Raw genomic sequence first — 27,712 nt, 5'->3', positions numbered from 1 at the left:
CCTATGGGGCAGTTCTACTCTGTCCTATAGGGTCACTATGAGTCTCAATTGACTTGATGGCAATAGGTTTGGTTTTTTGTGTTTTTTTTTCCCACATGCTAGAGCCAAGGCTAATTACTCTCACATGGGTTGTGTGTGTCTTTTAATCCCATAATCATGTCACATTGGTACAACTATCCTCATTATTCTATAGAGAATGGAGAAATTAAGATGCTAAAATATATATTCAGTATTAGAGAGCTGTGATGTATGCATGGTAGATACTAGTATAGTAACAGCTTAAAAAAATAGTGGAAAAAAAAGAAAGCCACCATGATATCCAACATCTTCTTTTTAATAATCAAGCCTAGAGAACTGAATTGACTTGGCTAATACAAGTAAGGTCCCTGGGTAATGTGAACGGTTAAGTGCTTGACTATGACAGAAATGTTGGTGGTTCAAACCCACCCAGAGGCACCTCAGGAGATAGCCCTGGCAATCTGCTTCTGAAACGTCACAGCCTTGAAAACCCTATGGAGCACAGTTCTAGTCTGCACACATTGGGGTTGCTATGAATCTAAATGGACTCAAGGGCAGGTAACAACAACAATGTAAGTAAATGGCACAGGAAGACTGAATGGTTGTCTAAGTTTTGTTATAAAGTGCAGAACTTTGTTGTCAGTAGTACATGGCCATAACTAGTTGGTTAACAAGCTCTTAGCCCATGACTCCAGTAAAAAATTCTATCAGAAGCTGCACTTTGGTAACAGCATGCATCAAACCTTACTCATAATCCACTGCAAGATTTCAGCTCATCTGTACAAGATTCCTTTCTGTACTCTACTAGAGTTGCAATTATAATATTACTGATATTCTTATCACATAATTTCCTCTTTTGTGAAATTCTCGTGATGAGCCTCTCCCCAGTCTTTGCTTTCCTAAATGTTTGTTCCTTTAACAGGACTGATCTTATTAGTTATGGTAATACAAAATATTGAGATATATAGAAACTTTGTTGTTGTTGTTAGTTGCTATTGAGTGGATTCCTACTCATAGAGACCCTGTGTGTGTCAGAGTAGAACTGCTCTATAGGGTTTTCAAGGCTGTGACCTTTCAAAAGCAGATCATAGGGCTGTCTTCCAAGGAGCCTCTGAATGGGTTTGAACCACCAACCTTCCAGCTGGTAGTCAAGCATTTAACCATTTGCTCCACTCAGGGATCCCTATTAAAAGGATGGAAAGACCAAAAATTAATTAAGTATATATACGTATTATTATAAATTCACATGCATTTGTTTTTATGTATCAGTGATGACAAATTGTTTTAATGATGTTTATGTAATGAGTAAATAACCTGGAAAATATTGCTGTCAATCTTACATCATGTAACCAAAAAAAAAACTCTTACTGGGTTAAAGAGTTAAATAAAAAAGAAAAAGCCATAAAGAATTAGAAATTAATGAAAGTTGATGTTTATTTGATTTCAGAATGGACAAGGTCTTTCTAAACATAAACACATAAACTGAGGCCTTGTCAGAAAAGTCTGGTAGATTTGCAAACATGGAAAATGTAACGTAGCCCATAAAAAGATGCACATGAGATGTTATGAGAATGCATGAAAAAAGATAGAATCACTTCTGCCAGAGAGATTTGAGATAGACCCTGGAGATTACATAAGAAGAATAACAAAACTTTCCAAGTAGAGAAATGGAATGAGCAAAAATCAACAAACTGAAAAAGCAAAGTCCATTTTGGTGGTAGGCTACCAGCAGGAGAGCAGCTGGAAAGTTAGGACCATCCATCTGGCCCCTGATGCCAGGCCAAGGAGTTTGGAGAGGCACTGGGGGAAAAAAAAAAATGAACAAAGGAGAGAGCTTAAAAAAACTCATGCTTAGAATGAGTTTAAGGCAAGGAGACTATTTAGAAGGCTCTTAAATAATCCAGGTGAGGGTTGCTGAGGGCCTGAGTGAAATAAAGATTCATTGTGAATCTAGAGTTAACAGTACACAATAATAGATTTAATGGGAATGATAGGAAAGAGGGGAAAAATCAAAGGTGTCTCTGAGTTTTGAGAGAATAGTAGTAACTGTGATATAAATAGGAAAATGATGAGTGGAAGCAGGTTTGAGACTCATTTTGTGAGTTTCTGCAGCTGACAATATCCTGGCTGAGTTGCTCTCATTGACTCCTATGTATCTGGCTGTGCACACTCTGAATTGCAGAATGATTGTAGGCTCAGCTAAAAATAGACGCAGCTTTCATGATGGCCAACATCCTGTATTATGCTCTGGTCTTATGAAGTATGGGCCCACTTTAGACATGTCATTTTTCTTTGAAACATCACGTTCAGAGGCAAATACTATTGGAAACACTTAGGAGACATCCCCTGCATCAAATAAAAATTAATATATTTGATGATGATTTTCTAGAAGCTAGTCCGCTTACAAGCCTTGAAGCCTTGCTAATTGCAGCTCAGCATATTTGAGCCCAGGGTTGAAGAGAATAATGGTACCCAAATCCCTGAGTATATATTGATGTGATATGGGCAAAGCACCTCCACGGAGGAAAAACACGAGCATTCCAAAACAAACATACACACAGTTTTGGCATAAGCTAAGATTCTCTAAATGAGAAAAAAAACAACAAACATATAAAATGTTCTTTGTAATTCCTGTCAGAGATGAAGGTACTCCTGTATACTCATCGGCTGCTCAAAAATTATGCAGTTTTAATAATTATTAATAGCTCCATTAATCTATGGTTTATTGGGTATTAGAAATTATAACAAGCACATCATAAGCATTATCTCATTCATCTTTTTAACAACACTGTATGATAAGCATTAACATACTTGTAGTAAGTATATCCTAGGAGTCCCTGGGTGGTGGAAATGGTTTACACGCTTGACTGCTAACCAAAAAGATGGAGGTTCGAGCTTACCCAGAAATGCCTTGAAAGAAAGGCCTGGTGGTCTACTTCCAAAAAATCATCCATTAAAAACGGTATGGAGTACAACTCTACTCTAACACACATGGGGTCACCCTGAGTCAGAAATGACTCTAAGGCAACTGGTTACTGGTTAGTAGTATATGCATTATACAGCTGGGGAAGTTGAGATTCAGAGAGCTGAACCAAAAACCCATTACCATCGAGTGGATTCTGACTCAGCAACCCTGTAGGACAGGGTACAACTGCCCCATAGGGTTTCCAAGGAGCTGCTGGTGGATTCAAACTGCCGGTCTTTTGGTTAGCAGCCAACTGCACGACCAGGGCTCCTCAGAGCGCTGAAGTAGCAGGTAAAGTCTTACTAGCATGCGCCACAGCCACATGGTCTGCCTGACTCCAAAGCCCGTACTCGTAAACATTATGCTATACTCCTCCCATTTCTTTAAAGCCCTGGCTGTAAAGGACAGTGCAAATTCTTAATTGTGGCCCTTAGTGGACGGGGCTTATCGATTAAACCTTTCCCAGAGTGAGAAGGGTCCTGGAGCATAAATATGACACATCTGAATTGGAATCGACTTGACTGCAATGGTTTTTTCTTTTTCTTTTTTTTTAGTACTTTAAAATACCTAGCAGGTCAACATCAAAAGCTATTGCAGACACCATTCTCTCAATTGTAATTTTGTTCTGCTAGCTGGTACACAACTATGATATTATTTTTCTTGTCAGAGGAAAAAGATTATTTTCTCTTTGAATACTTCTATTTTCTCTTCTTGTGGCATAGCAGAAAAACCATGACACCTTATTTCTTCATGGTTCTATGCTAAAAACCAAAACAAAATAACCATGATTTTTTTTCCTTCAGTCAAATACTTTCTCTAATTCTTTTTCCCCAGGAATCAGGGCAAAATTTTGAATTGCGTTACATTTTTAATCATTCCAGTCAACTTGGTTCAAGTGTTGCAGCTTAATCCTCGCAGGCAACTTTGAACACCAAATATTTTCCAAGGAAATGAGCTTTGGAAAATTGTAGCCTTTAAAACAAATATTTAAAATCACATAATACACAATTGTTCCTCCTTTAGAAAGTCTGAAGCTGTACTTACTAAATAAGCCTCAGTTTATTTCTGGGTTGGTGATGTTATATTTACTGAGTTCTGTAAAATATACAGCTGTCTCTAAAGGAATGGAATTGGGTAATGGATGGTAACTTGTTTACAAACTTCTAAACGTAGTAGAACCCGTATACTTGTAAAGCTGCTGTTCTATTAGGGAACAGAAAACGGCCGGGAATAGACAAAGAAGATCAGAGGGCCACTGAAAAATAACTACTACCTCACAGCAATATTTCATTATTTGAAGGCTGACATGTGTAAATAAGTCCTTCTGAGATACAAATATCTGTAAGGAAGATAAATGTTATGGAGCAGACATAACGGTGATTGGAGACTTCAACTACCTGGAAATTTGCTATAAAGAAACCTGACTGAAAGAAGGAAGCCTGCCAATTTCTTGATTTGCTTTCCAGACAATTCCATTGCTGACACTTTTCTGAGAGAGAGAGAGAGAGAACACAGCAATTGTAAGGGAGTAAGCAGGAAAACGGTCGAGGAATTGGGGGATGTTTGGACAAGAGAAGAAAAGACACGGGGTTAATGATGTACTTGTCTCAAAATTATGAAAAATACATATAGAAAGGACAAAACCTTCAGGGTTAATGAAAAAAAGAAGTTTCTGGCAATCAGAGTTACTTAAAGATGAAAAAGGCTGCCTCTGTTAATGGGAGAGTTTGATCATGAACTGCACAAACTCTTGTCACACAAGGAATACAAGTAATACAGTGATGTTGCGTGAGTTATAACTGTTTGATTCACTAAGCTCCTAGTTTCCACTGCAGCAGGCTGATCTTAGCCCCAGTAAGTTGGAGAATTGTTTCCAAATGTTGTTTATTTGGAAGTATAAAAAATGTGTAAGGGAAGGAAGGAGGATAAACAGAAGAGAAGAATCTGGAGGAGCTGTTATGGAAAGGCTAACTCACAGAAAACAGAACTCTCAAGGACACTTCGCATTTCTATGGATTCTTACCAAGTTTTTTTCTACGTACACATAAAACAAGATACACGATATTTTTTTCACATGGACAGTAATTTTTTATGTGTAAGCCCCACCCAGGTTAGGAAGACTCATTAACAACCTTAGATATGCAGATGACACATATGCAGAGTACTTGAAGCACCTACTGATGAAGATCAAAAACCACAGCCTTCAGTAGGGATTACACCTTAGCCTAAAGAAAACAAAAATCCTCACAATTGGACCAATAAGCAACATTATAATAAATGGAGAAAAGATTGAAGTTGTCAAGGACTTCATTTTGCTTGGATCCACAATCAAAGCCCATGTAAACAGCGGTCAAGAAATCAAGCGACATATTGCATTGGGCAAATCTGCAGCAAAAGACCTCTGTAAGGGTTAAAAAGCAAAGATGTCACTTTAAGGACTAAGGTGTGCCTGACTCAAGCCATGCTGTTTTCAATTGCCTCATATGCATGCAAAATCTGGACGATGAATAAGGAAGACTGAAGAACTGATGCCTTTGATTTATGGTGTTAGTTAAGAATACTGAACATACCATGGATTTCCAGAAGAACAAACAAACCTGTCTGGGAAGTCAGAATGCTCGTTAGAAGCAAGGATGGCGAGACTTCATCTCACATACTTTGGGCATGGTTATCAGGAGGGACCAGTCCCTGGAGAAGGACATCATGCTTGATAAAGTAGAGGGTCAGCGAAAGAGAGGAAGACCCTCAATGAAACGGATTGACACAGTAACTGCAACAGTAGGCTCAAGGATAATAACGATTGTGAGGATGGTGCACAGGACCGGGTAGGGTTTCATTCTGTTGTACATAGGGTCACTATGAATAGGAACCTACTCGACAGCATTAACAACAACAAATTAATCAGCGTTTCATCATGGCCTGCCATATGCTAGGAGAACTTGCATTTTAAGGGCTAATTTTTAGCAATTCTTTAGTCTGTCTTCTTTTGGACAGTTCCATATAACTATTTAAGACAGGAAATTATCTACACCTCCTTTAAAAAAAAATGCCATAGCTCTCTTTAGTAGACCACTTCAACTTTCTACATACCTTTAAAGCTAAACAAAATATATTCTTTGTCACCCTAAAGTCATTTATTCTTGTCTTTTCATTGGAGAGTTGAGTATCCTTAGACTTTACATATCCCCTTTTTGCTTGAAAACCTGAAGTCTTCCTTAAGTGCTTCTTCCCTTAGACAGGATAATACCATTATCAGAGAGGCAGTATGAGACAGTGAATGCACACATGCTTTGGAGTTAGATGATTCTGAATTCGAATCCAGTCTTTTTCATTTATTAGCTGTATTTTCATGGAGAGATCACTTCAACTTCTCTGAACCTCAGTTTCTTCTTCTATAAAATGGACTGGTTGTCTGGGTTGAGACAAAATGCTTGAAGTTCTTTACAAACTCATAATAACCTGTTGATGCTCAGTGATTGTTAAGTTCTCATATATTTCTAGTTGATAAGCCCTTCTATCTATTCTTCCCAGGCTCTGTCATCACTCTGTTTTGGTAAGTCACACAATGCATGCCTCAAAAGCTGTAATATTGAATGGAGGAAATGTTTTTTATTAACATTCTGTATGGTCTTTCTTCTAAAGGGAAACCCAAAAACCTTAATTTAGGAAAGGCAAGAGAACATTGCCTGAGTGACATCAAAGACGTACAGTATTAATAACACTAGTAAATATACATGAAATATGAGCCAGTGAAAACAAATGTATTACATAAAAAGATAATTAATTCAAGGGAGAATCCTCTTAAAAATCACTCCCAGCTAGAGATAAAGACCAGTATTTTAGTTGTGAATTGGAAAACAACCCTTCAGATGAATTGGTGGCTACTGCCACCAAGTGGTAGGAAAATGCCTCTTCAGAGACTAGAATACAATCACCCTTAGGGGAAAACATTATCTTATCTTAATTTAATAATTACCTGTAGACTCGAGTTTATTCCAGCCAATCCCACCGCATCATACCTACCCAAGATGATCTTCATTAAATGGCAAACTGCCTTTGGTTTGTGTTATCACATTTCCAACATATTCTTCAGTCAAAAGAGAAAATCTGGAGCATGCTTTTACCTCTGTCCTAGGAGTTTCCTCTAATATGGAAAGGGAAAGGAAATATAACTGTAATGACTGCTGAGAGAGTCAGGGTAAAATCACACTGGAAGATCCTAAATGAGTTCATCCTCTAAAGTTAGAAAGGCCTTTGATTACAAGCTATGCCACTTACCAGCTACATAACATGGAAAAAAATTGTTCTGAGAGTCAATTTTCCTAGCTGAGATATGCGGGTTAAATTAGAGACTATATATAAAAGGTTTCTAGCAAGTGCTCATCAAATGTTAAACTATTCTTTTTATTATTATATCTATTATACTACATTTTCCTTGCCCAAACCTAAAGAAATATTTCTTTATTAAGACTACTATTAATATAATTCAATCTAACCCTAAAGAAGTGCAAGCTAAAAAGGTAAAAATCATCTCAACAACACATTTTGCCAGCCATAACAGGGATATTCGATAATTTTCCTAGCTCCAATGAGAGGACCTATGTGAAAAGACAGGAATGAAGAAGTCTTCTAAGTTCTAAATCTAGCTCTGGCAGCAATTCCTTCTTGCTGAGCTTCTGAGCAAGGAAAACAAGCCCCCTTTTAGCTCCCCTAAATCACGTAGTGCTATAAGGAAGTATGAATTAATTAATGCTTTTGGAGAGTGGCCTAAAATATAAAATACATATGTGGGTGCCAATTATAATTTTATACAATAGAAGCCATAAAAAGTCATCTATTATTAACCTTAAATAAAAAGAAGTCAAAAATAGTGTGGCTGTTTCTTTAGTTACAGTAAACTGTTATCTGACATTATATATGCCATATCCTCATTAACCAGTACATCCGTATATACATTTATACGTTGACTTGACAGATTTATGCTCACAATAATAAGTAGTCCAGGACACTGCAGGAGCCTAAAATGCTTTCTGAATCATCAGAGATAGATTACATAGAGCCATATGCGTGTCACTGTATTACCATTCTTTGACAACTGATCATCTAACCATATATATGGTAACTTAATATTTACCAGAATGCCAGTGTATCTTATAGGATCCTAGTTTAACCCTTTGCTAGAACTGCACTAGCCCTAACCTTTGCATCTCTGACAGGTGGTCATTCAGTCAATTACCAAACAATTCCAGTCAAAGGGATCATATTTACATTTTGAGAATCCAGGCTACTTTGTGGATAGGTCTGTTTGTAACAGCTATTCATTGTTCTTGGTTCTAGTATTTAGATCCAAAAGTAGTAGACAACATTTTAGATTATCCCCTCTTTCCCAAAGGATGGAATTTTTTGGTAGTACTGGCTTTAACCTATGAACATGCAAGTCCTGTAGCATGAAACATACTTGTTTTGTAAAGCTTATTTTTCGGCAATCATGTAATCTCATAAACAGGTATTTTATGACCTCAGCACTTTAAAATAAATAAAAAACAGATCCTCTGATTTAAAAATATCTGGATAGGAAGCATAAAAACAAATTGCTTAAGAGTTTCCGTTTTTATTAAAGTAACCCACAGAAAACTCCAAAGGATGATTTCAAGTGGGAGTGGATGACCACAGAAGTGGCCTCTGGACCTTTGTCTCCTAAAGTTTGTTATCCTCTCAGGATCCCAAGTCCTGGGCAGGATGTGGGATGGAACAGGGCCTGCATGTCAGATGAGTCAGGCACCAGGAAGGGGGCCATTGTCACATGTCTTACAATGTCATTGTTATTTTTTCTGTTGTGTCCCTTTGTTTTCTAAAAAAGTTCCTTTGGAAATATCAGCTTATTTTAGCTGTGTTAAGGGGGCAAGTAGGAAGATATTTATTTTATGTTCGGTTTTATCCATAACTGGGCTAGAGAAACAGGGAGGTGCGTGAGGCTAAGTATGACAGTGAATGTGGGGAAGAAGAGACAAGAATATCAAGGAGAAGGTTAAACTAAGGTGATAGGCAAGCTTGTATAGCAGTCCTTCCCACCACTGGGAAAATGTTATGATTCTTCTATTAAAGATAATATATCTTGACAAGGTGTTTCTGATATTTTTAAAACTAATGTGAAATGGAGGACAGAAAATAATAAGCAATGTTTTGGGGATCCCAAGCTTCAATTCTCACTGAACTTCCGCCACTGACTTGCTGTGTTTTTTTTTGTTTTGGTGGGGGGGGGGGGTTATGCCTCTACATGCAAAATGGAAGTATTAAAGAGTATTGCTTTAGCTTTCCCAGAAGGCTTGGGAGAAGGCGCCAGACAGTAAGTGTTGCAAACTTTAGAAAAAGTAAACTATGGAGACTGGAGGATTTATTCCAGCCAAACACTTGAGAAAGTGTTTTCATTTGGGATCCTTTAACAAGAATCAAAATAAAGGAACTAGATGATGAAGGTAAAGGTCCATATGCAGATATTTGCATTTACCATCTATAGACTCTTGGAAACTCTCTTCCAGCAAGGCAAATAATTGTTGTCCTGAAAGATACTGATGGGAGAAAGCAGTGTTTCATTTTTTCTCCAAAGTCTGTAACCAAAGTATCTTTTATACACCTTCCAAATTATTTCTTTGTGCTACATTATTATTTTTTTCTGCAATTTTTGTGGCTGCTTCAGTAAAAGCACACCTTAACTCTAGGAAATAGAAAATCTGTCAGGCTTAATTTCTTTGCTTCTTTAAGTGCCAGCATCTATTGTTTGGCTCTGGTGAGAGCATAAGCTATTTCTGACTCACCACAGTATCTTTTTATAATACTGCACAGACATATAAGTGTTAACTCCTTTATGCAACTGCAATGGATTAATAAAGTTGCTGAGTAATGAAGAAATGAATCAGTGGAAGGCTGGAAAAAAGGTTCAAAATTATTTTATGATGGTCTTCTCTATCCAGAGAAAGCTTAAAGTTATCACATTCATAACATAAATTAATATGGCCCAGAAACCACCATTCAGAGCTATTCTGAAACAATTCAGAGGCTCAGACCTGGGGGGAACAAGACAGCGAAGTAGTCAGATGCTTCTGGTTGTCCCTCTTATAAAAAAGACCTAAAAAAACAAGTGAATCGATTATATATGACAGTCTAGGAGCCCTGAACATCAAAGGCAAAGTTGAGGAATCGGACTGAGTGGCAGGGGGAGAGAGAGACTGTTCAGAAGCAGTGAGGAGTTGCCAGACCTGACCTGGTAGGAACCGGTCCCCTGCGGGCTGGATCAGCTGGCATGCGCGGTGAGGTAGAAAGTGGCATTTGGGACACGTTTTCCACTTCAGGAAAGAACAAGTGGTGGAGAGTCTGCTCAGGCCTCCAGAGCCAGTGAAAAGAGGCACTCAATTGGCAAAAGATAAGTACATGCCTGTAACCTACCATGCAGATCAAAAACATCCTGTATGGGAAGAACTTCTCTACCATTTACCTGCTTCCTCCCCACTCTGAACTGGGTCCTGGGCCAGCTTCAGTGTTTGCCGCTTCCCCTAGGCTGGAAGTAGGACCCATCGAGCACCCTGAGTCATGCTCCTGGGGCTGGAGAGGGAACAAATTAACAAACAGGAAAAAATAATCTGCCAGCTCCCCTAAACTGGGAACTCAGGGCAGGCACAGCTCCTTTGCCTAGGCACAGGCATAAGGAGTCTATGGATTTTGAATGCCTTTCACCCCTGAATAGACCTGTGTGGGCCAATTTCAACAGTGTAGGCCTTCATTAGCACAATACAACAGGGTATATACTTGAAGCTTAACTTCACTGTATCAGCATATGGGTGAGTGGCAGGTTCATGAAATTTGACACCACTCTGTCCATTAAGCAGGGTCCTCACCTACACACATCAGGGGCCTGAAGGTTGGTGGCTCCACACACGCCACTGAGCCACCTGCGAAAGGAGTCCAAGAATAAGTGGTGCTTCCCAGTCCTTACAGCCAACAGCACTGGGTGCCTATAGTCCAGCTGCAAAATCCACCCACTTACGAACTCTAGGGAACAGGGACACACACGCTTTCCTCCCAGACATGCAGGAGCTGCCCTCAGCCCCCTGCCTTGCTCAATGCATGACCCCTTACTGCAGCCAGATACCTGTGCCTACTCCAATCACCCCTGCCCATCTAGGACTGTAGGTCAGAGCCTGCACCACATGACTGATGATCAACTATCTGGACACCTGAGCTGAATCTATACAAGGAAATTAAACCGACTCCTGGGCTCACATACCTAGTAACAGATCTAACCACTTGGTGACAGGATGTTAGAGCTTCAAAGTCTCCAATAATCAAACTAGCTCACACAAGCAGCCTATTTGGGTATATCAAAACATAACAAACAAGAAGCTAGAACACAGTACGCAAACATAAAATAAATAAATAAAATAACTTATTGATGGCTCAGAGACAACAGTCAATATCAAATCACATAAAAGGGCAGACTATGATGGCTTCAGCAAGCTCCAAAAACAAAGAATCAAGAAATCTTCCAGAGGAAGAGAACTTCTTGGAGTTACTGGAGGTAGGATACAAAAGATTAATATACAGAACTCTTCAAGAGATCAGGAAGGAGATCTTGCAAAACACAAAACAAACCAAGGAACATACATACAAAGCAATACAGGGACTTAAGAAGATTATTGAAGAGCACAATGACAAATTTAACAGCCTTCAAGAATCCACAGGGAGACAGCAAATAAAAATCCAGAAGATTAACAATAAAATTTCAGAATTAGACAACTCAATTGAAAGTCATAGGAGCAGAATCAAGGCAATGGAAGTCAGAATTAGTGAGATTGAAGACAAAGCACTTGACACCAAATTATTTGAGGAAAAATCAGAAAAAAGAATTTTTAAAAAATGAAGAAACTCTAAGAATTGTGTGGGACTCTATCAAGAAGAATAACCTATGAGTAATTGGAGTACCAGAACAGGGGAGGATAACAGAAAATACAGAGAGAATTGTTGAAGATTTGTTGGCAGAAAACTTCCTTGATATTGTAAAAGATGAGAAGATATCTATCCAAGATGCTCATTGAATCCCACACAAGGTATATCCCAAAAGAAAGTCACCAAGACATATTGTAATCAAAAGAGCCAAAACCAAAGACAAAGAGAGAATTTTAAGAGGAGCAGGGGATAAATGAAAAGTCATCTACAAAGGAGAGTCAATAATGCTAAACTTGGACTACTCAGCAGAAATCATGCAGGCAAGAAGGCAATGGAATGACATATATAAAGCCTTGAAGGAAAAAAAAAACTGCCAGCCAAGAATTATATATCTAGCAAAATTGCCTCTCAAATATGATAGTGAAATTAGGGCATTTCCAGATAAACAGAAGCTCAGGAAATTTGCAAAAACCAAACCAAAATTACAAGAAATACTAAAGGTAGTCATACAGTTAGAAAATCAATAACATCAGATAACCAACTAAGACTAGAACACGGGACAGAGCAAGGATATATAAACCCAAATAGGAAAGTCACAAAAAAAAAAAAAAAAATCAAAGCTAAAACACTGAAAATAAGGAAAAAGAGACATCAATATGTAAAAGATGACAACACTAAAACAAAAAAGAGGGACTAAAAAATGTTGTCATGGATCTTTCTTACAGAGAGGAAGTTAAGGCAAGATAAAGAAATAAAAGAGTGGTTTAAACTTAGAAAAATAGAGGTAAATATTAAGGTAACCACAAAGAAAACTAATAATCCTACACATCAAAATAAAAAACAAGGAAAAGATAGAGACTCAGCAAATACAAAATCAACAGAAACGACAAAGATGAAAAGAAAATACATAAAGAAAAATGACTCAGCAAAATTAAGTGGAACAAAGAAACTGTCAACAACACACAAAAAAGACATCAAAATGACAGCACTAAACTCATACCTGTCAATAGTTATGTTGAATGTAAATGGACTGAATGCACCAATAAAGAGACAGAGAGTGGCAGAATGGACTAAAAAACACGATCTGTCTATATGCTGCCTACAAGAGACACACTTTAAACTCAAAGACACAAACAAACTAAAATTCAAAGGATGGAAAAAAATATATCCAGCAAACAACAATCAAAAAAGAGCAGGAGTGGCAATATTATTCTCTAACAAAATAGACTTTAAAGTACAATCCACCACAAAGGATAAGGAAGGACACTACATAATGATTAAAAGGTCAGTAAACCAGGAGGACATAACCATAATAAATATTTATGGACCTAGCAACAGAGCTCCAAAATACATAAAACAAACTCTAACAGCATTGAAAAGACAGCTCCACAATAATAGTAGGAGACTTCAACACACCACTTTCGGTGAAGGACAGAACATCCAGAAAGAAGCTCAATAAAGACATGGAAGATCTAAAGCCACAATCAACCAACTTGATCTCATAGACATATACAGAACACTCCACCCAACAGCAGCCAAGTATACTTTCTTTTCCAATGCACATGGAACATTCTCCAAAATAGACCACATATTGGGCCATAAAGCAAGCCTGAGCAGAATCCACCACACTGAAATTTTACAAAGCATCTTTTCTGACCATAAAGTCATAAAAGTAGAAATCAATAATAGAAAAAGCAAGGAAAAAAAATCAAACACATGGAAACTGAACAACACCTTGCTCAAAAACTACTGGGTTATAGAAGAAATTAAGGAAGGAATAAAGAAATTCACAGAATCAAATGAGAATGAAAACACATCCTACCAGAATCTTTGGGACACAGCAAAAGCAGTTCTCAGAGGTCAATTCATAGCAATAAATGCACATGTTCAAAAAGAAGAAAGGGCCAAAATCAACATATTAATACTACAACTCAAACAAATAGGAAGAGAGCAGCAAAAGAAGCTCTCAAGCATCAGAAGAAAGCAAATAATAAAGATTAGAGCAGAATTAAATGAAACGGAAAAACAATTGAAAGAGTTAACAAGACCAAAATCTGGTTCTTTGAAAAGGTCTACAAAATTGATAAACCACAAGCCAAACTGACGAAAGAAAAACAGGAGATGAAGCAAATAACCCGAATAAGAAATGAGATGGGCGATATCACAACAGGCACAACTGAAATTAAAAAAATCATAACAGAATACTATGAAAAATTGTATTCTAACAAATTTGAAATTATGGTATATTTACACAACGGAACGAGAGGAAATGGACAAATTTCCAGAAACTCACTGCCTACCTAAACTAACACAAACAGAAGTAGCACAACTAAATAAACCCATAAGAAAAGAAGAGATTTAAAAGGTAATTTAAAAACTCCCAACCAAAAAAAAAAAAAAAAAAGCCCTGGCCAGAACTGTTTCACTTGAGAATGCTACCAAACTTTCAGAAAAGAGTTAACACCACTACTAGTAAAGGTATTTCAGAGCATAGAAAAGGATGGAATACTCCAAACTCATTCTACAAAATGAGCATAACCCTGATACTGAAACTAGGTAAAGACATCACAAAAAAAGAAAATTATAGACCAATATCCCTCAAGAACATTGACACAAAAATCCTCAACAAAATTCTAGCCAATAGAATTCCACAACAAATCAAAAAAATAATTCACCATGATCAAGTGGGATTCATACCAGGTATGCAGGGATGGTTCAAAATTAGAAAAACAATCAATGTAATCCATCAGATAAATGAAACAAAAGACAAGAACCACATGATCTTAACAATTGATGCAGAAAAGGCATTTAACAAAGTCCAACATCCATTCATGATAAAAACTCTCAGCAAAATAGGAACAGAAGGGTAATTCCTCAGCATGATAAAGGGCATTTATACAAAGCCAACAGCCAACATCATCCTAAATAGAGAGTCTGAAATCATTTCCCTTGAGAACGGAAACCAGACAAGGATACTGTTTATCACCACTCTTATTCAACATTATGCTGGAGGTCCTAGCTGGAGCAATTAGGCTAGAAAAAGAAAAAAAGGGCATCCAGATTGGTTAGGAAGAAGTAAAAGTATCTCTATTAGCAGAAGATATGATCTTATACACAGAAAATCCCAAAGAATGCACAAGAAAACTACTGGAACTAATAGAAGATTTCAGCAAAGTATCAGGACGCAAGGTAAACATACAAAAATCAGTTGGATTCCTCTACACCAACAAAGAGAACTTCCAAGAGGAAATTACGAAATCAATACCATTTACAATAGCCCCCAAGAAGATAAATACTTAGGAATAAATCTAACCAGAGACATAAAAGACCTATACAAAGAAAACTACAAGACACTACTGCAAGAAACCAAAAGAGACCTACATAAGTGGAAAAACATACCTTGCTCATGGATAGGAAGATTCAACATCGTGAAAACGTCAGTTATACCCAAAGCAATCGACAGATACAATGCAATCCCAATCCAAATTCCAATGGCATTTTTTAATGAGATGGAGAAATAAATCACCAACTTCATATGGAAAGAGAAGAGGCCTCAGATAAGTAAAGCATTACTGAAGACAAAGAACAAAGTGGGAGGCCTCACACTACCTGATTTTAGAAACTATTATACTGCCACGGTAGTCAAAACAGCCTGATACTGGTACAACAACAGATACATAGACCAATGGAACAGAATTGAGAGTCTAGACATAAATTCATTTACATATGAGCAGCTGATATTTGACAAAGGCCCAAAGTCTGTTAACTGGGGAAAAGACAGTCTCTTTAACAAATAGTGCTGGCATAACTGGATATCCAACTGCAAAAAAAAGAAACAAGACCCATACCTCACACCATGCACAAAAACTAACTGAAAATGTATCAAAGACCTAAATGTAAAATCTAAAACAATAAAGATCATGGAAATAAAAATAGGGACAACACTAGGACCCCTAAAACATGGCATAAACAGAATACAAAACATTACTAACAATACATAAACACCAGAAGATAAACCAGATAACTGGGAGCTCCTAAAAATCAAACACTTATGCCCATCAAAAGACTTCACCAAAAGCGTAAAAAGACAACCTACAGACTGGGAAAAAATTTTGGCTACAACAAATCCAATCAGCATCTAATTTCTAAAATCTACAAGATACTGCAAAACCTCAACAACAAAAAGACAAATAACGCAATTAAAAAATGGACAAAGGATATGAACAAGCATTTCACCAAAGACATTGAGGAGGCTACAAGATACATGAGGAAATACTTACAATCATTAGCCATTAGAGAAATGCAAATCTAAACTACAATGAGATACCATCTCACTCCAACAAGGTTAGCATTAATCCTAAAAACACAAAATAATAAATGTTGGAGAGGTTGTGGAGACACAACTGGTGGGAATGTAAAATGGTACAACCACTTTGGAAGTCAATTTGGTGCCTCCTTAAAAAGCTAGAAATAGAAGTACCATACAATCCAGCAATCCCACTCCTTGGAATATATCCTAGAGAAATAAGAGCTGTCACACAAACAGATACATGCACACCCATGTTGATTGCAGCACTGTTCACAATAACAAAAAGATGGAGACAGCCTAGGTGCCCATCAGTGGATGAATGGATAAACAAATTATGGTACATTTACACAATGGAATACTATGCAACGATAAGGAATAATGATGAATCTGCGAAACATCTCATAACATGGATGAATCTGGAAGGCATTATGCTGAGTTAATTTAGTCAATCGCAAAAGGACAAATACTATGTGAGATCACTATTACAAACACTTCAAGGGACAGAGTAGCAGGGGTAGGGGTCTGGGGACCATGGTTTCAGGGGACATCTAGGTCAATTGGCATAACAAAGTTTATAAGAAAATGTTCTGCATCCCACTTTTGTGAATGGCACCTGGGGCTTAATAGCTTGCGAGCAGCCAGCTAAGATACACAAATTGGTCCCAACCCACCTAGAGCAAAGGAGAATGAAAAACACCAAAGACCCAAGGAAAATATTAGCCCAAGAGACAGAAAGGGCCACATAAACCAGAGACTGCATCAGCCTGAGACCAGAAGAACTAGATGGTGCCAGGCTACCACCAATGACCACTTTGACAGAGAACACAACAGAGGGTCCTTGTCAGAGCAGGAGAAAAGTGGGGTGCAGAACTCCAATTCTAGTAAAAAGACCAGACTTAATGGTCTGACTGAGACTGGAGGAACCCTGGAAGATGTGGCCCCCGGACTCTCCATTAGCCCAGAACAGAAACCATTGCCGAAGCCAACTCTTCAGACAAAGATTAGACTGGACTATGGGTCGTAAAATGATACTTGTGAAGAGGGTGCTTCTTAGCTCAGGTGGATACATGAGACTAAACAGGTAGCTCCTGTCTGGAGGTGAGATAAGAAGGCAGGGAGGGTCATGAGCGGGTTGAATGAACATGGGAAATCTGGGGTTGAAAGGAAGAGTGTGCTGTTACATTATAGGGGAAGCTGTTACATTATAGGGGAAGCAGCTAGGGTCACATAGCAATGTGTGTACAAATTTCTGTATGAGAAACTGACCTGAACTTTAAACTTTCACTTAAAGCACAAAAAAAGAAAAAAAAAAAAGAAAAATTCAGAGCTCAGCATCTTCCCTGGGTCCTTTATTCGCTTATGTTTGTAAATCATCTGCACCATTATTACTCTTCAATTAGAAAGATTTCAATCAGAATCCAGTCCTCAAAACCTCAATCTCCAGATTCATTTCGCAGAATTCGCTGGATTTAACAACCTGATTCATGTCCTTATAAGACCTTATTTTAGATTTTTTTGAGGCAATGGGAAATTTATAATCAGTTTTAAATTTTATAATTCTTTCAATGACCCCTTTTGAAATTTAATTTACAAATCTCCATATTTGTGCTATCAAGGTTTGGGGGCTTTCTGATAGTTCATTTGAACCAGGTACTGGAAAGATGTAATGCATGTTTGTTGTACTTCAAAACCAGTTTCAAGTTAACTAAACACGTAAGTGGTAAGAATGTAAACTTTACCCTGGGGAATTTTGAGGTGAGATATCAGTAGTGATCTGCAACTCATTGCTTACCAGTGGAGTTTGGAAACAACTTATTCTAGTTTACTTTTTCCAACCTCTTAGTTTTCTCAGTCCAACTATGTAAACTGACAGACTCTAGAATAAATATATTCACAAAAAATGATAATTTTTTACCTGCTCCAAAATATCCATTACAAGAATTGTAGCAAACAGAAAGACCATTGCTAAACAATGTAAAATAAAATACTGACCCACAGCGTGGGAGTACAGTTCTTCCCTGTGTTTATTTCTCAAGTTGCAATCAACTGATCCAGATTCTTTAAAAAGAGAGAGAGAGGGAGTCAGGCAAACAGAGAAAGGTAAAAACAGAAGAAGTTGGGCAAGAAAATTTCCACTTTCATTAGTACCCCATAGAGAAGTAATTCTCCCTTTCGTCACTGGTTTCCATGTTGAATACTGACAGTATGTCTCCAATCCAGGTGTTCTGATCTCCAGCAATGATTCATCATCATGAGACACAAAGAAGTTAAAAAAAAAAAAAAAGTTTAAAAGATGTCAAAAGCATAATTATACCACTAGCTGTTTGATGGGGGAAACATGAATATCAAACATAAACCACATAAGCATGCCATGCAAAGGCAGCAAACGCTTGTAACAAGGTCTAGAGGAAGCAACGTTAACTTCCTTCCACCATGGTTGATGGTGATAAATATGAACAAGACCCTCTTATTTCTGCTAGATTGCCTCTGGCAACTAGTTTGACAGTTTGGGAATGGAGAGATAAATGTTTTATGTGAGAATTTAAAGCCTTCAGGAAAGAGCTCATCGGAGGCTTTTTCTTCAGGCCTCCAATCGCCATATTAAAAGAGCAGAATCTTGGTTTATCTTATAAACTTACAGAGACTTTGGGGTCTAGTAGACATCCGTTGCTGCTCCTACATTACCTGGTCACTCTTCAAGGCTAAGCCTGATCCTCTAAACCAAAGAAGAGAATTAAATCAGTCCTTTGAGTCTAGAGCTAAGATTCTCCAGGGTTCTATAGGGAGCAAAGTCGTCTTGAGATTTTATAGAAGATGCAGATTCTTGGACTCCACCTTACCAAAATCTGATTCAGTATGGGCTTAAGATTCTGCATTTCTAACAAGCATTCCCATGTCATTCTGATAAAAATATTGTGGGGAAATCTTTCTTAGAGAAGTTCTTGTCAACGCTTCCTAACTCAGGTCATTTCGGCTAAACTAGGTCCAGTTGTTAAGACTGTCAAAAGTGGATTCTCAAGGACTATCCATGAAGACAAAAAAGACAGATAGCATGGAGATTTTATACACTGTCTCAATCCTGAGAGGGTCTGGAGAAATCTTGTTACTTGAAGCTGGATGGATACATACTCAAATGGAATTTTTTGTGTAGAACATATTTCTTCAAATGGAGAGAGACACCTTCCCTCTGAGTGAGATCTTACAAAGGATTTCAAGTAGATCTTGAAGATTTCAAGTCAGGATTATTAATGTGACATAAACCCTGAAGTTTGATAGAGTTATTCTTAGGGCATCCTACTATCCCTGGGATAGTAGTCTCTTTTTCTCTGGCAGGAACACATGAGGATGTGAACAGCCTACCTTTATCATTTGCTTTTCAGGGTGGACCACAGCTATATAATCAGAAAAGGAGAGTGCCTCTCCTTCCTTGAGAACCTCTGCTTTTAGACAGAATTGGCTTGCTGGGTATAGTACCTGATGCTTTAAAAGAACAACAAAGTAACAAAGCAATTGACCTCATTTATTATATATATATATATGTACAGTAATATTTTAATGTGCTAAAGTTTTTTTATGATATATTTTTATTGTCTTTAGATTATTTGGTTTTAACCAAATCAAATGGACGTCTTCCAGTAGCATTGGATTAGGGCTAGTGTATGCATTAGTGCTAAACTCAGGGTTGAGCTATAATCACTCAGAACAGTTAACGGTAGAACAAACTAACTGAAAGTAGGTAAAAGAATGCCAGATGAGAGTGTGGAGAACTTGCCAACTTCTAGTTTCACCAAGGTAGGGAGAAGTCTAGTGTTCGGAGAGAAAGCAACAGCTGGAGTATGTAGTCATAGGAAACATTCCCAAACCATTTTCTGTCTCAGATTATTAAGACAGTCTTTTCTAGTTTGGGAAATCGCTTGTCACCTCTAAATAAAAATGTTCTGGCAGTCGTCATTCAGTGTCAAGGTAATAACTTTTTCAGTAACTTTTGTGTAGAAAAGTCCACTTATGCTGACATCTCAAGAGCAGCCGAATATTAAGATGGAAAACTTGAAAGTTCACAAAGCTATGATTGTGACACTTAAAAGATCAACATCCTCCAAATTATTTTCAAATGCCACCATTGAGTAGAGAATTAATTTAATCTGACTAAGCATGAGTGTTCCAAGGGAAAAAAAAATTCCATTTTATTCACTGAAAAGACTAAATGGCACCCACTTATGTGTCTTGAGAATGGTGAAATATGATTAATTTTTGTGCATACTGTAAATATCTTCATACATCCATCTACTGATTCATTCATTCACTTTGGAGTCCCATTATGTTACCCAGAAATTTTATTTTAACAGCACAGCTTTGTCTGAGGAGCTATGGCAAAGCTGAGTATAACAAATAGATTATCGTCGCTCTAGCATTGTCAGTAATGGCAAATAAAATAGCACATTCCATTCCATTTTTGTATAATATGAGGTTCAAAAGTACTTCTTTACTCCATAATGTATTTTCTTCATTGACTTGCCCATCATGGAGAAAAAATTACCTTTTTCAATCCTTTTTTTTTTTCCCAGAGAATTGAGAGACTATTAAAATGCTTTGCAAGATAAAAGGTTTATTTCAGCTACTACTGTGAATATGTAGAACTACAAAACCCTTTCTAAATAAAGATAAAATATGCCGGTTGTTGAAGGTGAAGCTTTAATTTATAATGGTTTACGATTCATTATATATGTATTATTTTTTCTAGTATCCCATTGCCCCCTCCCCCCAGCCCTTGATATGCATAATCTTTTGTCTCAATGGATATGCCTATTCTGGATATTTTATATAAGTGGCATCACACAATATTTGTTCTTTTGTGTCTGACTTAAGTCACTGAGCATAATCTTTTCAAGGTTCATCCATGTAGTGGCATTTGTCAGAACTTCATTTCTTTTTATGGCTAGATAATACCTCATTGTCTGTACATATCACATTTTGTTTATCTGTTCATCTGTTGATGGGCACTTGGGTAGTTTCCACCTTTTGGGTATTGCGAAGAATGCTGCATAGTTCATTATACTTAGCTGGGAATAAAACCACCCTCCTTCAGCTTCAGTTCTCTATAATAGGCTTTATTTACTTGAAGAAGGACTGTCCCCAATTCTTGTAAAGTACTCTGTGGCACTTTAGGGTTTGTGCCTATGAGGTATGACTGTAAGAGACTGGCAATTCAATCTAATTCAACATAAAAAAAACCCAGTTTTGTGAGTAAGCAGGTAAGATGATGGCCTTCTGGTTGTCATTTAAGAAAAACAACAGAGTCTCTTGACCCCAAAATACAGGCTGTCACCCCCTTCCCAAATACATATTCTGAAAATTTACAGATTGGAAACTTTTTGGTAGTATTTCTTAAGCACTCACAGCGAGCAGGGGACTATGAGTCATTCATTAGTAAGGATGAATTTGGGTAAGTTATTTTTTCCTAATATCTAGATAATAATTTTGCCTTCAGGAAATAGGAGCTATCTTATTTAGCCTTTTGAATAGGTAACGCTTGCACATGGCTCAAAAATAAATAAAACCAAAGGTATTCAGGAAGGAATCTGCCCCCCTTCATCTGGTTGCCATCAACCCAGGTAACCACTGCTATTTATTTCTTACATTTTCTTCCAGAGTGACTTGATACATATATGACCAGACTTGTATACACATTATATATTCCTTGCATTTTTTTCACAAGAGTATCATGTATTACTCACATGATTCTGCACCTTGTTTTTTCATTTAACTATATATGTTGCAGAGCTTTCCATATCAGTGTATAAAGAGCCTTCTCATATGTATTTTTTAAATAACCACAGATAATTCCATTGAATTTAACCAATTCTCTCCAGACTGACATTTTGGATTTCTATTCTTGTGTTATTAATAACAATGCTAGTTTGTAACAATAAATAGTTTGTACATATAACATTTTGCACAGGTAGCTGTATGCATTAGATGATTCTCAAATGTAGGACATAAAATTGCTCAAAGGAGATCTCTGTCTCTGTCTCTCTATATATGTATTCATAGTAATATATTTATATACATCCATAATATACATATATAAAATGTTAATAACTGTTGCCAAATTCTTTTCAGCTGACATTGTATCAATTTATCTTCTCACAAGCCATGTACGGATGTCTGCTTCCCCAAATATTTGCTGTAATTATTGAGATCTTATCAACTTCAGGATTTTTGCCAAATGGATAAGTAAAAAAATGTATCTGAGCTAGTTTGAAATTGCATTTATTTTATTATGGATTTATGAATGAAGTTGAGCATATCCTTGATTAGGAATGATTTGTGTTTCTGGGAAGTATCTGTTTGTATCCTCCATCTATTCTTCTGTTAGATTGTTAGTCTTTGCTTTGTTGATTTCTTGGAGTTCATTTTACTTTAGTGAGATTAGCTTTTTGTTTGTAAGCTGCAAATATTTTCCCCAGTTTGTCATCTTGACCTTGCTAATGACAAATTTCTGCCATGCAGGAATTTTTGTGACTATTTTCTTACTTTAGTTTTTGAATACATTATTATTATTTTGTTTGTTTGTTTCATGCAATGGAGTCACAGTTAAAAGGTCTTTGCCACTCCAGAGTAATAAAGGAATTTGTCTTAGGTATCTAGTTTTGCTTTAACAGAAATACCACAAGTGGATGGCTTTAACAAACAGTAATTTACTCTCTCAGAGTCTAGGAGGATAGAAGTCCCAATTTAGGGTGCTAGTTCTAGGGGAATTCTTTCTCTCTCTGTTGGCCCTAGGGGAAGGTCCTTGTCATCAATCTTCCCCTGGTCTAGCAACTTCTCAGCACAAGGGACCCCAGCTCCAAAGGATGTGCTCCACTCCTGGCCCTTCTTGCTTGGTGGTTATGAGGTCCCTCTCCTCTCTGCTTCATTCTCTCTTTTATATCTCAAAAGAGATTGACTCAGGATACAACCTAATCCTGTAGACTGACTCTTGCATCATTAACATAACTGCCTCTGATCCTGCCTCATTAACATCACAGAGGTTAGGATTTACAACGCATAGGAAAATCACATCAGATCACAAAATGGTAGATAACCACACAATACTGGGAAGCATAACCTAGCCAAGTTGACACACAGTTTGGGGGGACACAATGCAATCCATAACAGAATTCTCCTGTTTTCTTCTAGTGTTTTTATGGTTTTATTTTTAAACTTCAGTATTTAATTCATTAGGATATTATTCTGTCTTGTGCTGTTAAGTAATTACCAAGAATTATTACTGGAAGGAGTCCCTGGGTGATGCAAATGGTTTAACACATTGGGGTGCTAACCAAAACATTGGAGGTTTGAGATCACCCAGTCACCTTGGAAGAAATGTCTGGTGATCTGCTTTCAAAAACTCAGCCACTGAAAACCCTGTGGAGCACAGTTCTATTTGACATACCTGGGATTGTCATGAATCAGAGTCAACTTTAAGGCAACTGGTTTATTTAAGGGGAAGGTCAATGTTTCATTGGAAAGCCTTGAAATGAATGGGTTTGCTGGTATAGCATGGGTGAATACCCCCCTGCATGTGGATCCTTAGGGCAATGGTTCAGACCTTGACTGCACATTGGAATCACCTGGGGAGATGTAAATGTCCTGATAACTACTGAGTCCCACCTGGAGATTCTGATTTAATTGATCCCTTGGAAACTCTATGGAACAGTTTTACTCTGACCTATAGTGTCGCTATGAGTCAGAATCGACTCAATGGCAACGGTTTTGATTTTTGATTTCGGTAGCACAGACTGCCCATTCATTAGATTACTATACATTTATATTGCTTCATATTAGAAGCAAAGCAAATAATGCTCTCTGGATTTAAATAGCCCATCTTCTCAGAAATAAAATTATATTTTCTCATGTAAAATTGTATCTCTTATTCAGGCTGTGTTCATGCATATATGAGACAAGCTATCAGCCTAACTTTTTTAGCTGGCTTGTTTTTTAACTTGTTTCATAATTTACATAACGTGAGTATCTACTTTGCATCCTGGATAAAGTGATGTTGAGCAAAGAAAAAAAAATTACTTTGAAATATCATACTAAATTCCCTTATAAAGTAAGGTACATTTAATTTTAGACTTTTAAAACAATTGGCTAATTTTCTAATTCTCTTTCTTACAATGGTGTCAAGGGCAAAGAGAATAATTGTAGGTGAGCAGGTGTTCACTGAGCACTTCTGGTTAGATTTGCTAGTATAAAGCGCATCGCACTGACACTGAAAAATCCATTTAAAGAGAACTTGCATTACATTATTTGAAATGAATTAATTTAGACATTAAAAAAGTCTGTAAATTACATGCGTGATGGACGACCTTGATGTGTGACCTTGAGCAAATATCTAAACCTGTCTGGTCCTCCGGTTCCCCATGTGTAAAATGAGAGGGCTAAATTAGATCATCTTTTAAATTCCCTCCCGGCTCCATGGCTTGGGGTGAATAGAGATAGCCAGTGAGACAAAAGAGCAATTTAATGCTTCTTTGGGGCTCTATTTTGCTTATCTATAAACTGTGGTGTCCAAACTTCAGCCAGGATTTCTCAGATGCTCCTCAGGAATTCCATAATTTTATGTATTTTCCTTTGCTCATGTCCATATATTTCTTTCTCAGATTACAGGTTTCTTCTGAGGAATGTGGATTTTGGATACCCTTACAAAAGTAACTATTGGGGAGGATTTACACTCCTGTCTTGATGGAGAGTAGAAAAATATGATTTGATTCCCCTCCTACTCTACCCATACCCAGGTCCTGAACTCCAATTTCTTAGCCCCATCCAGTGAGGTGCGACAATAGGATGAAACTATTTCATTACTACCTAGAAGTCCCAGCCAAGTGGAGGTCGGAGCTTATGTTCCTGAGATCCCCTTGGGCTTTACTATAAGCAACTAATGACAATGTTTGTAGGTCTCAAAACAGATGCAAGAAGCACAAAGCTTCCCTGCTTTTCAATTTTTTCAAGAATGAGTTCAGAATGAATGGGCTCAGGTTGAGTGTGGGTGAATCAGGGAAGCTTAAGGAGGAGGGCACGCTTGGGCTTTAATCTGAAGCTTAGGGGCACTGTGAGGTAAAGAACTGGTCGAAGCTAAGGAATTGCTTGAGCACAGCCTTGAAATATGTGAAATGGGATCATTAAGGGAGAGTCCATATGCGGACAAGTTCATCTAGGTCTAGGATTCAGAGGATGGTAAGAAATGGTCACTGAGAAATCATTTTACCAGGCTTGTAAAAATTATGCAAGTGTTCAAGTTTTATGGAGTTCTGAGTTTCTATCTCCTCATTGTTTTATGGTTTTTAAAAAATATTTTGTTAAATTTCTATGTATATGTTAACCCTTTTCTCCCATCATATATATTCTGAATACAATTCCAATTTATTTTGTGCCTTTGAGGGTTATGATCTTTTTGACATATGAAATCATAATTTTCTGTATTAACATTTATAAATACTTTGCATTTGGTCTCTGACTTTGGTGCTAGTTTAGAAAATCTTTCCCACTCCTCTAAAATTAGATAAATCTTAGACTTTATTGTCTCTTACTATATTCATGAAATTTTTATTCATTTAATACTTAGTTTCATAGTCATCTTAGTATATATCAGGAAGGTTGGCAAATGTTTTTAATTCTATTAATTGAATAAGTAATAGGATCCATTCCCCAATAATCTGAAGCCTCATCTATATTATATACTAAATTCTTATATATCCCAGTATCTTTTTGTCTTGCTGCACTGTTGCACCATTTATAATTATTTTGTTTTCTTATAAGGAAAATTCCCTTGTAACAATTTCCCTTACCCGTTATTTTTTTGTCAAATTGTCTTAATGCTTTTCATATTCTTATTATTCCATATAGTCCTTAAAGTATTTTTAAAAATATATCCCGGTGTGAAATACTTATGTAAAATGATTTATATTTTTAAGTTCTGACTTGAAATAGCAAAACAGAAAAAAAAAAAAAAAAAATCCCTGATCAAATGGAAACAAGCTTAGCCACATTCAAGGTTTTCTTTGCACATCTGGAAGCCCTCAGTGGGTTTGTTATTTATTAATGGCTTTATTGTTTTATTTATATAGTTTACCCCAGGTCAGAAGTATGTGCAAATTTGCGTTCAAATGACCCAAAATATTTCCATCCAAATTAAAGAAGCTACCATTATATAATAACCAAAATGTCTAAGTCTGTCATTGTTACATGATCCACCGTAGCTGCTTTTGCAGAACAATTATGTCGCTGATGCCTTTATTTAGAACAAATAACATTCCATCAATAACATCACCCTCTTGTGCCCTTTCAAAATATCAGCAAGGTCAGTGCTTGTGGAATGAGGAAGTAGTTATTCTACATGACATAGTTTGAGGGGTACAAAGAATGTTTTATATACAAAAACCTCCTCCTGTCTGATACCTTATCTTTTCATTTATGCTAGGTTCCCTACCTGTATTGTAACCTATTGAGTTCTAATTGCTTACTGTGAATAAATGCATCACACTACTTTTCTTCTTGAGAAGCTAGGGAGAACTAAGAAGGCCGTAAAAGAGGAAAAAAATCATTTACTTCATAATTTTGCCTGGTGCTAGAATTAATTCAAGCTTTGCTTAAATCCTCCAATGACCTATATCAAATTTATTTAAAAAAATTTTCATTCTAGTTTACATTTTTATCTTACTATTTTAGAACAAGATATTTTCCATCCCAACTTTTGATGGAACAAGAAAATCAAAAGGAATGTCACATATTTATGCTATTATTACACAAATAATATAAAAGAATGTAAAACTTTAAGCTTCCTTGGAGTAAATGTCATGAGTGAACTACAAGCTAAAATCTAGGGGGCTCTGCTATCTTTGAATAAGAAATAATTGCTCTTCTCTTCCTTTGCAGTTTCTTCTTTGTGGCATATGTGGAATATTGTGCGCCAGAAAAAAATCTGGACTTGTTGTAAGTTTTTGCCTTGCTTGTATTGTGCATTAAAGTATTTGAAACACAACAACTCAAAACACAGAAATGCTAACAAGCCAATTTTCATATGCTGAAGTTACTTGTTTAGGATAAAAAGAAGTCTGATAAATAAATCCTGGCTCTATCATTTTCAAAGAAAACCATCAAGATTATTTAAAAACTGTAGTAAAAAGAAAAGCTTTGATATAGTCTTTAAATAGCATGGATAAGCAGCCCTTCAGGACCGCTGTAGATGCGAGTCTTCAGTTTTCCAGTTTATAGACTCCCAGTCACGTGAATCCTTCAGTAGGCTAAAAAAGCATAGCTTGGGTTTATGGGAGATTTAACTGGTTAAATATGGAACAAGGCCTAAGGATTACTGGCCTTCTTTGACGGCAAAGCTAATTTAGAAAAGCAACGAGGCAGCTGTATCATTATGGTTACAATTCATTCTCAAAGCTTTTATCATTTTCTTTTAACCCTGAATGCATCACCTAAAGCGTTTA

At 36.9% G+C, this 27,712-nt stretch overlaps 1 protein-coding gene across 1 annotated transcript in view; it reads left to right on the top strand.

The window, feature by feature from the left end:
- Positions 1-27,712, top strand: part of TMEM196 (transmembrane protein 196) — a 54,147-nt gene that overhangs the window by 17,914 nt on the left and 8,521 nt on the right. The window contains exon 2 of the mRNA XM_004377437.1: positions 27,150-27,206. Within this exon, the coding sequence (XP_004377494.1) occupies positions 27,150-27,206 (57 nt within the window). The remainder of the gene's footprint in view (positions 1-27,149; positions 27,207-27,712) is intronic.

The sequence above is a fragment of the Trichechus manatus genome, unplaced genomic scaffold (assembly GCF_000243295.1).
Source record: "Trichechus manatus latirostris isolate Lorelei unplaced genomic scaffold, TriManLat1.0 scaffold00050, whole genome shotgun sequence".
NCBI lineage: Eukaryota > Metazoa > Chordata > Mammalia > Sirenia > Trichechidae > Trichechus > Trichechus manatus.
This window is presented reverse-complemented; position numbering and strand designations above follow the sequence as displayed.